Source organism: Eublepharis macularius, chromosome 2 (genome assembly GCF_028583425.1).
Source record: "Eublepharis macularius isolate TG4126 chromosome 2, MPM_Emac_v1.0, whole genome shotgun sequence".
Classification (NCBI taxonomy): Eukaryota; Metazoa; Chordata; class Lepidosauria; order Squamata; family Eublepharidae; genus Eublepharis; species Eublepharis macularius.
Window position 1 is genome coordinate 25,166,703 of NC_072791.1, and position 13,940 is coordinate 25,180,642.

General features: G+C 44.4%; 1 protein-coding gene across 1 annotated transcript in view; it reads right to left on the bottom strand.

The window, feature by feature from the left end:
- LOC129324066 (cholesterol 24-hydroxylase-like) overlaps positions 1–13,940 on the bottom strand; it is a 54,923-nt gene that overhangs the window by 14,824 nt on the left and 26,159 nt on the right. The window contains exons 7-11 of the mRNA XM_054971053.1: positions 12,986–13,096; positions 10,398–10,554; positions 5,303–5,365; positions 2,701–2,773; positions 1,754–1,838 (exon numbers count right to left, since the gene is read on the bottom strand). Of these exons, the coding sequence (XP_054827028.1) occupies positions 1,754–1,838; positions 2,701–2,773; positions 5,303–5,365; positions 10,398–10,554; positions 12,986–13,096 (489 nt within the window). The remainder of the gene's footprint in view (positions 1–1,753; positions 1,839–2,700; positions 2,774–5,302; positions 5,366–10,397; positions 10,555–12,985; positions 13,097–13,940) is intronic.

The window sequence follows — 13,940 nt, forward strand, 5'->3', positions numbered from 1 at the left end:
CTAGCATGTCAAGTAGATATGAATGGATCTGGAATGCCTTGCTTAAAGTTCTAGGTGGTCATGAATTTACTGGGTGGTTTTTGTAGATGTGACCTGTCTTGTAAGGTCGCCTCTAAAGGAACAAGTGAAGAAAACACAGTTACTCACAAGCCACTTCAGACCTTCTTGTGTGATCAGATAAAAGTCTGCATTCAGACGTCATTTCTAACCAACACTAAACTGGATGTGCACAAGCCCGATTTGCTGCTGGCTTCTGCACATACCTTACTCCTTTCCTTCTCACATGGAAAATTCTGGTTAGAAACCAAGTTCTAAGAACATAAGGGGAGTCCTTCTGGATTAGTATCTAGTCCTGTTTACAAAGCTGGCAAAACAGTAGCCCTGGAGAGCCAACAAACAAGGCATGGAGTCCAAGGCCCTCCCCAGTGATGCCTCCTCACATTTGTATTCAGAGGTCCTTTCTCTGAATATGCAGGTTCCCTTTACTTGTCATGGCTATTGATGGACCTCACCTCCACAAATCCATCTACCATAATGTATTAATGCAGAGGTCTAAGTTAGCGGCACTTTGTTTTCCTCCCGGGTCCTCCCACAAACTGAGATGTGAAATGTGGATTAAACTCTGGTTTGGAGCCCTGGTTTGTGAAACAAAAATTCAACCCCAATTATTCTGCATAGGCTTGTCACGGGAAACCACAGCTGGCTTCTAACAGGGATTCTCTGCACAAGGAGGGAGGGGAGAAGGAAGGATGAGCAAGGCATGTGTCTGAACATGGTGACCAGCCAAGTCCATGCATGTTCTGGCTTAATGCCAATTAATATGACATCAGAACACAGGCCATTTCCACACACGTTGAATAATGCACTTTCAATGCACTTTAGCAATCCTTTGGAAGTGGATTTTTTGTTCCACACATGGAAAATCAGTTTCAAATGTTCACTAAAGAGTATTGAAAGTGGATTATCCAACGTGTGTGGAAGCAGCCATGGAAAAGCAGTTACAAATGTTCACGAAAGCATATTGAAAGTGGATTGTCCAACGTGTGTGGAAGCAGCCTCAGACAAAACATCTTATCTGCAGGATTGTCCCTACAGCTCCGATTTAGCTCAGTATTTCTTCCATGAATAATTCCGCCGATTCTTTCAAAAGTAAACAAATAAAACAAGTTCACAAAACTTTGCTGGCCTTGCAAAATAGGGGGAATATGTAACAGGTATTACAATGCAGGCACACATGAAAACTACAAAAAAGCGTACTATTTTAAAGGAGATGTTGCATGCTCAAACACTGTTCTTTGAAAATGTGATATTCCCCAACAAGATTTCAAGAGAAGATGCATGAGTTACCCACAATAAATGATTGACATAGCTCAAATTATGTACTGTCTATAAATAGGAGAGTATGTTTAATGCAGTTGTGGTGCTTGTGAGATGATGAGTGGAGAAAACTCAACCCGCAATTGGATGATACTTTACTGCCACAGAGTGGTAGAATTAGAGTAATACAGCATTCAAATTTGTACTTCCGGCATTTTGAACAAAAGTTCATCACTGCACAGTGTTGTCTGTTCCTTCAACAGTTAAAAGTTCTCCAGAAGCTTAGAGATTCTCTTTACTTAAAATGTTGATCAGTATCATGCTTCAAGTCCCATTTGGAAGCCAGTTTTGTTCCTCAATCCAAAGGTGTTACAGTACAGAAAAGCATATTCAGACCAACTTGGCGTTACCTGGGAATCTCATTTCTCAGCTTTACCTGTGATAAGTACTGGAGTTTCCCCAGATCTTCATAGCTAACGTCCCTCTTCACACCAACAACCTCATCCACTTCAGCCTGAAGTCTAACAAGCAGAGACAGGAAAATGGACTTCATGCTAAAATACAGACTTCTGCAACCGGGAAGATCAAGGATGTGAAAACCCTACCAGAGGTCGCCATAAGTCAGCTATGACTTGACAGCACTTTCCACCACCATATCATAAAGAGTTTACTGAAGGTTTTTCATCCACAGTATAATCCTTGCTTTTCATTATTAATGAAATTTTCAAGACAGATGTACGTTTCACTAGATTAATTATTGGATTATCCAGGGCTTTTTTTCTGGGAAAAGATGTGGTGGAACTCAGTGGTAAAACTCAGGACTGCACAATGACATCACTTTGGGTCAGCTGGAACAAGGGGGGAGTTTTTTAAAGTTTAAATCACCCTCTGCGAAAATGGTCATATGGCCGGTGGCCCCGCCCTCTGATCACCAGACAGAGGGGAGTATAGATCGCTTTCCACGCCACTCAGCGGTGCAAAGGGCAATCTAAACTCCCCTCTGTCTGGAGATCAGGGGCAGGGCCACTGGCCATGTGACCATTTTCAAGAGGTGCCGGAACTCCATTCCACTGCATTCCCGCTGAAAAAAAGCCCTGGGATTAGCTATCAGACACACAGGCAGTCCTGTGACAAGAAAAGTGAGGGTGTGGTTGATGGCTACGTCCATTATTGCTGGATCCAGACATCACATGAAGTACCACCCCAAAGTGGTCAGGACTCCCATGCTCAAAAGAGTGTACCATCTACATTGACTTCCCGAAACACAACTTTTTATTAAAACTGAGAAGCTATAATTATAGCTATATTGAAGCTATAATCAGGAAATGGTTATGAGGAGAAAAGAGAGTAAAACAGAGCATGTAAAGGGCCCAGTTTACCTACTTCGCCATTATTTCAGGTTGCCGCCCCAATTCCATGATGGTGAAAGACAACTCACCAGCAGTGGTGTCATGACCTGCGAATAGAAGATCTGGTGAGGTGAGGAATGGTGATGGGAACAAAACAAGACATTGGACCCGCCCATTTCTTACATGTACACGTACTAGAAAACACATATTTACCAATGTGTGATACATGAAACAGGCCTTATGATAAATTTATTATGACACAGAATTTCCCCATTACTGACCTGGGGAAATTCATTGTTATAATACATTTATCATAAATAAATTTTGTTAGTTTTATAGGTGGTAATTGACTCTTGCTCTTTTCATCACAGTTGACAGGAAAGGAATGGAAAGAGGAAATCCTTCTGTACAGTGGGAACACAAAGCATGTGTTCATGAAGTTGGCTCCCTAACTGGAAACTATTTGCAGGCAATCAAATCTGTATATGTCCCTTCCAAACATGCTGTGACGGAATTCACTTTAAAAGTTTCCTTAGTGCAACATTAAGATAGATAGAAGGGAAGGAGTGAGCCGCTGCTGGGGCGGTGCGCAGAGGCTGCGCCTGGCTGGGGCATGTGGCGGCGGCGGCGGAAGCACGGGGTTGGCTGGCTGCACCAGCAGCTGCAACCAGCCACGCCAGCTTCGCTGCGTGCTCCTCCGCCACCAACACCCCTCCTGCGCCCCTCCAGTGCCCTTGCGCCCGAGGCCAGTGCCTACCTGGCCTCAATGGGCGCGCCGGCCCTGTGGGTGATAAGAGGAAACTCCCACTCAAGTCAAGTGAATATGGTTACGTCTTCTTAGATGAAGAAGAATTCCTGCTCAGTGTCTAGAAGGGGGTTTGGCTCTAAGGAGGACCCCAGGTCTTTTGTAAAGGGAAAACAGTGTTGAATTAACGTCAGGACACCTGAGTTGAAAAGGGAAATCTATGAAGAAATATTGCTTTAACCAGAGTATTAAACAAAACACCGCTCACTCTTAAGGACTGTAAACTAGCCGTTAAGTTGTCCTGAAGAGCGGTATATAAATTGAATGCTATTATTAGCTGGAAAACATTTCCCAGCCTTGAAGGCACAAGGAACACAGAAAGTACTAAATACAGTTTGGAGACTCATGAATACTGCAATGGAGTTTGGAAGTGGGAGGCATTTCCCTCTGGTCTAGTCCATGCCACGGTATGCTATTGATGCAAAAATTTCGAGGCAAGAAATGGTTATTGTCAGGGCTTGCCACGGCTGCCGCTGGGCGTGGCACTGGGCGGTCTGCTCCTGACATCACAGGGGGGCCAGGGACTCTGCAGGACCCTGCTCTGTGGAAGGAGGGGTGATATACCTCACCCAGACTCCCTCTCAGTCCACTCGCTGGCCTGCTCAACCTGGCCTGCTTACCCTCTGTGTCCTCCTTCATCTCCTCCTTCCAGAACTCTCCTCCAAGCCTCCACCCTTGCATCCTACTGCTCTCACTCCACATCATCACTCCTCACTCACACCCACCACCTCAGAGCTCTTCCTAGCCACCTTATATAGGGCTTCCTTTCCCCGCCCCGCCCTCCTTCTAGGCTTGTGCCCTCTCCTGACTTGGCCCAGCTGTGCCTTCCCTCAGGTGTTTCCCTCCTACCACTAATCCCTTCTTGGCTTCCTTGCCTTGCTGGCAGGGTGGGATTGAATGCGAGCCATCCCCAGCTGAGGTCTCCTTGGCCTTGCTCACGAGGAGCTGCCCCAGCCGGTTTCTGTGCTGCTGAGCCTGCCTGGCCTTGCTCACGAGGAGCTGCCCTGGCCAGCTTCTGGGCTGCCTGTTCATTGATGCTGGGCGGGGCTACCCATCTCCTCCCCCAGAATGCCTGTGGCAGCTCCACCTGGAGGGGCTTGGCTCCTAGCACCTCCTGAGCCAGGCTGCTGTCCTCTAGCCAGGGTGTGGCTCTGGGCTGTAGTGGCTGTTTCTCCTCCTTGGAAGGTAAGGGCTCTGTTTGGGCTGTTGCTGGGTCCCTATTCCCCTTGCCTTGGCCCTTTTCCTCTAGCCTGCTTAGCCCCCTCTTTTCCACATGGGGGGTGGGATTAGCTGGCTTCTCCCTGCTCCCTCCAGCCTTCTGAGGCTTTGGCCTTTCGCCCCTTCCCCCTGGAGTAGGCAGGTTCTGGCTCTGTTTGCCAGACAGAGCGGCTGAACTGCTGTCTCCCGGCTGCCCCCTGCCGCTGTCTGTCAGCAAGTCCGGGGGCTGGGCTGCTGACCCCGGACAGTTATAACCTGGTATCAGGTGGCATGACTTATCATCATTCTGAACAGCTCTTCTATCTAGAGGTTATCCAGAATCCAGATTCCTGAAATTTAAGCCTGATTCCCATGGACTGGGCAGGAATTCAAGCCATTTATAGCAACAAATCATATAGAAAAGGTAGTGAGCCCAGATGGCTGATCATTTATTAATATCTATTCAGACAATCAATTGACCCAGATGAATGCCCTGATGTGGATGCCAATGTTGACTGGAACACACATTTGCATCCTTGTTGGCTGGGCCTGCAGAAGCCTGCTTCTAGTAAGTGCAGATCTTCTCTGGGATATCAAGATGTTTATGTATTAAAAGGGAGGCTGATTCACAAACCTGCAAAAAAGAAGGTGATGAAGTGGTCCAGCATGTTTTCATCATCACAGTCCCCCTCCTGTGCTGTTGATATGGGAAACAAAGGGCAAGGTTGACATTCTGCTCAAAGGTACAAGACGGCAAAAATACAATAAGGCTCTAGAGATGAGACATCACTAGCTGAGCAAATGTCTATAGGATGAAAGCAAAAGTCTATCTATCTATATAAAGTGCCCTGACTGACTCATCAACGCCCAGCCCAAACCCTGGACCTAGAAACATGAAACTTGGGCAGAACATTACTTTTGTGATGCAAAGACTCACTAAGAAGGGATTTTAAGAAATTTGCCCCTAAGGGGGTAAAAAGTGTTTTCCCAAAGGGATGCAGCTTCTCTGTGTGGCTGCTGCCTGCTTGCATCCCCGCCCACTGCCAGCTCGGCCACTCTTCCCTGATTGGGCCAGCCTTTCAAGGTCATTTGCATATGCAGGCTGATTGGGGCTCATAACATTCCATATCTCATCACCCTCCCCAAGACAATTGGAACACAGACATCATTTGCATATGCGGCCTGATTGGTCCTCACTCCCCACGTTCTAAACAGTCTGCAGTTGCTATTGGAAGTCACTGCATGTGTCCTGAGGTAAAAATGTTACATACCTATAAGTATTATAACTAGATTTAAAGTATTTAAATACTGTAGCAAAGCATGGGTATCAAGCTAGTAAAATATAAAAAGTAGAGTTTCGTTTATTAAGGTTCCAACCAAGTCCAAGTTTGTTCCTCAGCAACAAAACAAAAAATATTTTCTGAAATAAGCCGCCTAACGAACTTTAATTAGGAACCACTGAGTAACCTAGAGTGCTTCTTGTGAATTCTCCAGTTTCCTTCTAGTGTTTGTTCCACAGACTGGCCTCTCTTTTCCTTTCCTTTCAAGTGAATTTCTGCTTTAACCAGAGTATTAAACAAAACACCTCTCACTCTTAAGGACTGTAAACATTGAAACTAAGCTGCCAGAAAACTATTTTGCCTATTACTGTTAAAGTATTCTATTCTACCAACAAATTTTACCTCAGCAATTTCATCCCCTCAGCAATTTCATCAGGCCAAACTAGACATCTTTTTTTGGTGTGGCTACCCAACTCACTTTCTCCATAGCCACACAGCAGCTTCAGGGGTTGTCATTTTAAAGATCCAAGGGAGCCCTTTTCGGCAGTATGCTTTCCCACCTTGTGTTTCAGCTTCTGAAATTTCAGCTCCATCTTTGAAATGACGTTTTAAATAAACAGAGGCTGCAGGGAAAGCAATTTGGTTTGAGGGAAACATCCCAAAATGTATTGTCGAAGGCTTTCACGGCCAGAGAACGATGGTTGTTGTGGGTTTTCCGGGCTGTATTGCCGACAATGCAAAGACCATGGCAATACAGCCCGGAAAACCCACAACAACCATCCCAAAATGTAATTACTAGTTTGACCCTCTCTCACTCATAGGGCTGCTTCCTGATTCTCCCTTAGAGGAATAACTGTGTTCAGAGCAGATTTGGTGCCATTATCTTTATAAACAGCTTTCCAGACCTTTGAATAAATTTCCCATTGACAATAACAGTTGTGAAGGGGAAAAAACATGGAGTTTACTTCTGGACAGGTAATAACCTACCCAGAAATAAACAATAATGGTAAATATTTCATCCCTGAAATCTGGATCAGAAATTATAACGAAAATCTTCTCAGTGCACACCCCTACTTGTCAGGGGTGGGCATCGTTCAAAGACACTTAAGAATTTTACTATTGTTTTCTCTCCCATGGGAACCTAAAGCTGCTTACAAAACACAACAGAACCCCCCCCCCCCGCCCCCAGCATAATAACCTCATCCTAAACGATTCGTGAACCTACTGGCTTAACTTATTTAAGGCCACTAGAGGTAAGCCATTGATCAAGTGCCAAGAGCCCATGGGCCACTCCCTGGCTGAAATATCTGTAACAGGAGGGGAAAACAGGAGCTCAGACTAGTTCCTTCACAGCTCGCTGAGATGTTCCCAAGATTTCCCTGTCCTGCTAGAAAAGCTTCTTACCAGGCCCAGACTGAAGACTAAAGTAAATGTATGCCGGGAGCCAGCAGAGAAACTAGTTATGTTCTTAAGTTGGTTAGTTATGTTATTTATAGTCTGCCTTTCTCAAGACAGATTACACTGTACAGTCAGTACAGTCAATTTCAAAGACATTTTAATAAACAACAGGGTACATAGATGCAAATCTGCAAAGATTTAAATCAGCAGAAATCTAGTACAGAGTTGAAGTGTTAACATCAATTCATCCCTTCGTACCACTGTATGGTTTCTCCTAGCCAAGTTTCCCTCCCTCGCCCCAGCAGATCTTTCAGAGGTGCTGCTGGGCCTTAGGCCTGCCTGGAAGCAGCTTCCCCAGGCCACGTGCGAGGAAGTTGAACAAAAATGGGTTAGAATCGAGAATGAGGCAAATAATGGGGTTGGAAGATTTGGAGTATTTACAGGAGGAAAGTCTAAATACAGTATGTTAGAACCGGGACTGAGAAAAACAGCATTAATGATTTGGAGGAAATGGCAACCGAAATGGTTAAAGGGAGTATCTAAACAAGTATTATTAGAGGCATTGGATGAGGAGGAGGAAGATGAGAAATGGTGGAGATTACTTAAACAGAAAGGGTACACTAGATTGCAAGATATACTATGTGGGCAGTCACTTAAACCATTACAAACATTACATGATGAAATAGGAAGGCAATATTGGTTGAAGCTAATAGGTTTACATAATAGACTTAAAAAGATAATCGAAAACAGGACTCTGACGGCGGGGGAACCAATGGAGGAGTTATTAAAGGTGATGATAAACACAAAAAGAGGATTAGCAGGCAAGATATATAGAAGGATGATGTCTGATAAAGATCGGACAAGAACCCTCCTTCAGGGGAAGTGGAGCGTAGAAATTAGTCTAGCGGATAGAAGGGTTGACAGACTTATAAAAGGTATACAGGAGATAAAAGTGCATAAATTCAGAGAGCTGGAATTGAAATTCTACACGAAGTGGTATAGAACCCCGGCTATATTAGCTAATATGTCCTCAAGACTAAGTTCAAACTGTTGGCACTGCAGAAACGGGAAAGGATGGTACTCTCATATGTGGTGGGAGTGTGCAGAAGTTAAAGCTTTTTGGGAGAAGGTAACAGAGCAACTTTATAAGTTCTTCGCAATAAGACCAAAGATAGACCTAGAATTGATGTTAGGTAGTACTTTAGATCATAAAGATATCAGAAAAGAAGGACAGGACTTATTTAAAGCAATGGTGCTAGCCGGTAAAGCAGTAATAGCATTTGGTTGGAAAGACAAAACTAAGTGGATGGAACTAAACTGGCAGGATTATTTATTTGAATACATTCAATCAGACGTTATAGCCATAATTAATCAGGATGAGTCATGGGAATTAAGAATAGGAAAGATTAAGGAAAAATGGCATTTATATTTAAAATGGGTCATGGAGGGTCAACAACAGGACGTTCGGTGGAAGCTCCTAAGCTTGTGCCCCTGGCTAGAAAGGATGAGTAGCTAAAGGGAGGGCAGGAGGGATAAGGGTATGGAAATGCAGATGAATAACTTGAATGGGAAATAGTCATCCAAAATACACTAAAACTCTCAACCCTCCCCGGCTATAGGATACAATATCTTCGGCGATGAATTAAGTGAGGAGGAAGAGGAAGGAGAATCAAGGAGGAATAGAAGAAGGAGAGGACTCAGAGACTAACTCCTCTTATCTGGATGTGAAGAAACAAGATAAACAGAAGAATGATTCTTACAAGGGACTTCTGCCGAAGATATAGAAACTGTATATGAACTTATGGAGAGGGGTTGGAGGGCAATGGGTATATATGTACGGGAATAAGGATGTTTTGAAGGAAATGCACAAAAAATATACAATAAAAAAAGAAGCTCCACCAAAATTAATAAAAGAGATACATGAATATGGGACAATAAAAAAAAAAGACTAAAGCCAACGTATGCCGGGAGCCAGCAGAGAAACTAGTTAAGTTCTTAAGTTGGTTAGTCTGCCTTTCTCACTGAGACTCAAGGCGAATTACGCTGTACAGTCAGTACAGTCAATTTCAAAGTTATTTTAATAAACAATAGGCAATAGATAGCTATTTCTGTCATTTATTTACATCTAGACTTACATGTTCTGCGTGGTTTTTTCGCCAAGAGAGCAAACATCTGCGATCAAAAAGAGGATCTGCCAAGTAGGAGGAGGAGGTGAATGAGTTAAACCTCCTCATCATATCTGTCCACCACCTTGTGCGCGTTTTTAAAACTAAGCATTAATTAATAGATAGCCACCAGGCGAAGCTATCTATTGTAATTTTTGTATCAAACTGTATGATTTTATAATGCTTTTATGTGTTTTTATGGAACTGTATTAAATTATGTATTGTGTTTTAAATGGTGTGATCAGCCCTGAGCCCACTTGTGGGGAGGGCGGAAAAGAAGTCCAATAAAATAAACAAACAAACAAGAAAATTTGATTATTTTGCTTTTCCTTGAAGTCGCCATAGAGGAGGAGGAGCTAAAGTGGCCAACCAGCTAGAAAACTACTGGCCCAACTGAATTTCTTCTCTGCTTCTTAGTTAGAACGGGTTGAAATTTTCGTCATTTTTGGCGTTGGATTGCGAACCTGCTCTTATAGGCAAGAATATTTTCCAAAATGTATAGACCTAATTTCACATCTCACAGTTAGAAGAAGTTGCTTATTTATTTATTTAGTATATTTGTATCCTGATTTTCTCCCCAGTGGGAACCCAAAGTGGGTAACAATATGGTGGGCGGGGAGCCCTGTCGAGTTCTAGGCTCCAACCTTCGTGCTGAGAGCTGAAGGACAAGTGCCCTTCAGTTTTCACCCTTAGGCTCATGCCCAAGGGCTTTCACCTCTGGCCATGCCCGGGACTTAAACACCTGAGTGCAGAGGGGAAAGCAAACCCAGCAAGGTGTTTCTCAGCTAACTAGCAGTTAGCTCCATTTCTTCCTCTGGTTCTCATGTTATCCTCAGGGAAGACCCACAAAATAATTATTGGTTTCTTTCCACGGGAGTTCTCCTACCTGCATTCTTCAAGATCTGAGTGAGAATATCCAAAGGGGTCTCCTCTCCGTTCCGTATGGCCTTGCGCCTCTGCTCGATACACTCCTTTCCGGTGCGACGTAACAACCTCAAACTTTCTCTAATCTCTGTCACTACTTTTCTGTTGCCCGGCATGTACTAAACAGATAATGAGTGTTATCATGAGCACAGTGGCATAAAATGAAACATGGAGCGACAGATGGTGAGATGGATGCCATATGCTTCCTATCAAGGAAGGGGTAGGCAGAAGGTAATCTGCCTGGATCACTTGTTCATTTCTGCAGGAATAGCTAGCACTTGCTAGCTAGCTGTTGGGCATCTTACAAACAAGACTGGATTATCTGGACCTTCCCCTGATCCTGCAAAGCACATTGTTCTTAAGGGAGATATGTAAGATCACTTTAGACAGATTTTAGTTATGCCTTAGCTGACACGAGTTGATGAATACACTCTCTTGGTTTTAAAGTCTGCGAGTTCCAAGTAAAAAATTGCACAAGTTCAAAACTGTTCAATCCATTCTTGTGCTATGCAATGTTATCTAGCCTCTGGTGTATGGTTGCCAGCCTCCAGATAGGGCCTGGATTTCTCCCAGAATTACAGTTGATCCTCAGACTACAGAGATCAGTTCCCCTGGGGGAAACGGTCGCTTCAGAGGGCAGGCTTTTATAGCATCAGATCTGCACTGAGCTTGCTCACCTCCTCATACTTGCCCTTCCCTGGGAAATATCCACAGCAAATTCCAGACATAGAGTTGACAACCACACATAAGTGGCATATGCATTACAAAACAACCTTCTCAAGGCATAATTCCAGCTCATGATAGCCAGTGCTGCACAGTGGTTAGAGTTAGCCGAAACAGACGTGAAGAGATACCGGTTCAACTAGTGTTCTCTTACCTCAAGGTTTGTCGGGAAGTGTAGGTGTCCGTGCAGGTTAAAGTTTATGCAGCTCCGAGCCGTGTGGCTTCAGGCGGGGGCCAGGTGAGCGAGGGGGAAGATGCAGCGATGCCCTCACCCAGCCCCCACAAAGCGACGCCAGGCTGCACGGGGAGAGCAGGAGGAAAGGCGGCTAGAGCATTGCTGCATCTCCCCCCCCTCGCCTGGCCCCCACCTGAAGCCACGCGGCTTGGAGCTGCATAGCTTGCTGTCACTCTGCGGGGGTTGGGCAAGGGGTGGGTGGAGCAACAGTCTGTGCGATTGGGGTAAAGGCAGAGCACGCTGGGCTATGCAACTCTGGGCCCTGTGGCTTTGGGCAGGCGCCAGGTGAGTGAGGGGGGAAGATGCTCTCAGCGCCTTTCCTCTCGGCTCTCCTGGTGCAGCCAGGCGTCGCTCTGCAGGGCCAGGCCGGGTGAGGGGAAAATGCCACGATGCACCTTGAGAGTGTGAGGAAAGGCGCCCCATGCCTGCACTTCCCTCCCTGCTGCTCTGTAAATGCTAAACTTTAAGCTGCAAGGACGTCTACACTTCCTGACAAACCTTGCGGTAAGAGAACACGAGTTGAACCTAGGTATTTCGTCACATCTGTTTCGGCTCTTAGACATGGGACAACCAGGCTGAAATCCCCACTCAGCCATGGAAGTTCACCATGTGACCTTTGACCCATCACACTAACCTACCCCATAGAGTTGTGACAACAGAGTGGAGGAGGGGAGAACAATGTCATAAGCTGCCTATGCATCCCCACAAGGGAGAAAAGCAGGGCATACTTTTTAAAAACAGTAATGTATGTGGCCTTAACTGTTGTCTTTATGATTTGCAGTATTTTAATTTACAATTGCTGTATTTAGTAATTTATAATTGCTGTTTTAATAATATTAGGGAGGTTGTTTACAACTGTATTATTTATTTTTGTAAGCTGCCTTGAAGAATAATTTGGCTGAAAAGTCAAGAAGAAATTTCATGAATTTATTAGTCTCAGTTTGCATTGCGTTGGGAATTGGTCAACATGAACCTATTAACGGACTCCTGCAAGAAGTATCTCTCTGTTCACAGGTCTTCTGATTCTTAATTCCTTTGGCTCTTCCCATCTTCTGTTTTTTAAGATAGTTTTGCCAACCCTTCTACATACCCCACACATTATCACCCTTGCTTTTATTTAATTTCAGATTCTAAGCCTAGAATTTTAACAAAATGGTTGCTGCACACCATCTAGCAATGCTGCACTCATCAGCCTGAAAACAGGTGTGGGATCAGTGTCTGCTCTAAACCCAGATTAAAAATCCAGACCATGTGTTCCCAGTTAGGAGTGATGTACTTTAAGAGAACACTGGCTCAACATTACTGCCTGGGTTAGTGACTTGGAGGAAAGTAAGCATACAGATAGGAGTACAAACGCCTCAGACTGAGGGCCAAACTAGACATGAACGGCTCTCTTCAGTGTATTATTTTTAAAAAGAGAAATACCAGCTGTATAGGCTCTTGACTTGGTTTAGAGCCATGGCTCGGGGGGGGGGGGTTACTGAGCCAATTGAATCTGTCCCCTCCCTTTGCCTGTCTTTTTTTGTGTGTGGCTAGTAATAGGGAGGGTACGAAGGGAGAGAATTCATAAGGAGGAAAAAGACTTCACTGGCCTTGAATAAAGGTTTGCGCTGGTCAACGATTCCTTGAGCGACCATATTCATAGCATGTGGGAAAGGCGCCAGGTCATCATATAGAGTGTTCATTTCTAAGCCAAAAGCCACCTGATCATATTGAGAAAAATGAAAGGATTAGTCAAAGGCCTGAATACCTGGGCGGGGGCAGGCTTATATAAATTTATCTCACTACAGGGTTTGTTCTATTTAATTATCTGTGCAAATTTTATATTACACAGGATGTTGAATCACCTGGGTTTCTGCAAATTTAAAATTCCATAGACAAATGGCAAGAGAGAATTTAACCTTCATCATTTTTTGGAAGAGGGTCTTCAAATGGCTTCCAGTGATGGCTTCTTTACAAGTCGCCCTCCCATCAATTAATATGTTACTTAGGGGCCCCCAACCTTTTTGAGCCTCTAGTCACTTCTAAAATTCTGACACAGGTTGGCGGGCACAACGTCAAAATGGCTGCCAGAGGAGGTGAAGCCAACTACAAAATGCCAGGGAGGGAGGTTATGCATAACTTTAATAATAACTCTTTCAACATTTCAGACAGGCCCTCTGTTTAACAGGATGCTTTTTAAATTAAGATACTGTTTAAAAATATTTTCTTGCATACATGCACAGTAATGCAGTGGAGATTCTTGTGCTGTGGTAGTAGCTGTTGCTAAAGCAATCTTTTAAAGCAGCCAATCAGAAGCCCTGCTGGACAAAAGTCCCACTTGGCCCCACTCACTTTCTAAAAACACTTAGTGGGTGCTAGGCAAGATGTCAGCAGGTGCCATGGTACACACAGGCACCAAGTTGGGGAATTCTGCTTGAGCAGCATATGGTAGAAGACCACAGCTCAAATTTCTGGGCCACTGTCTCTGTTTACACTACTTTTACAATACGCTTGGCAGCGGTTCCATCATTATGCTACATGGACCCTCAGTTTCACTTATTATGA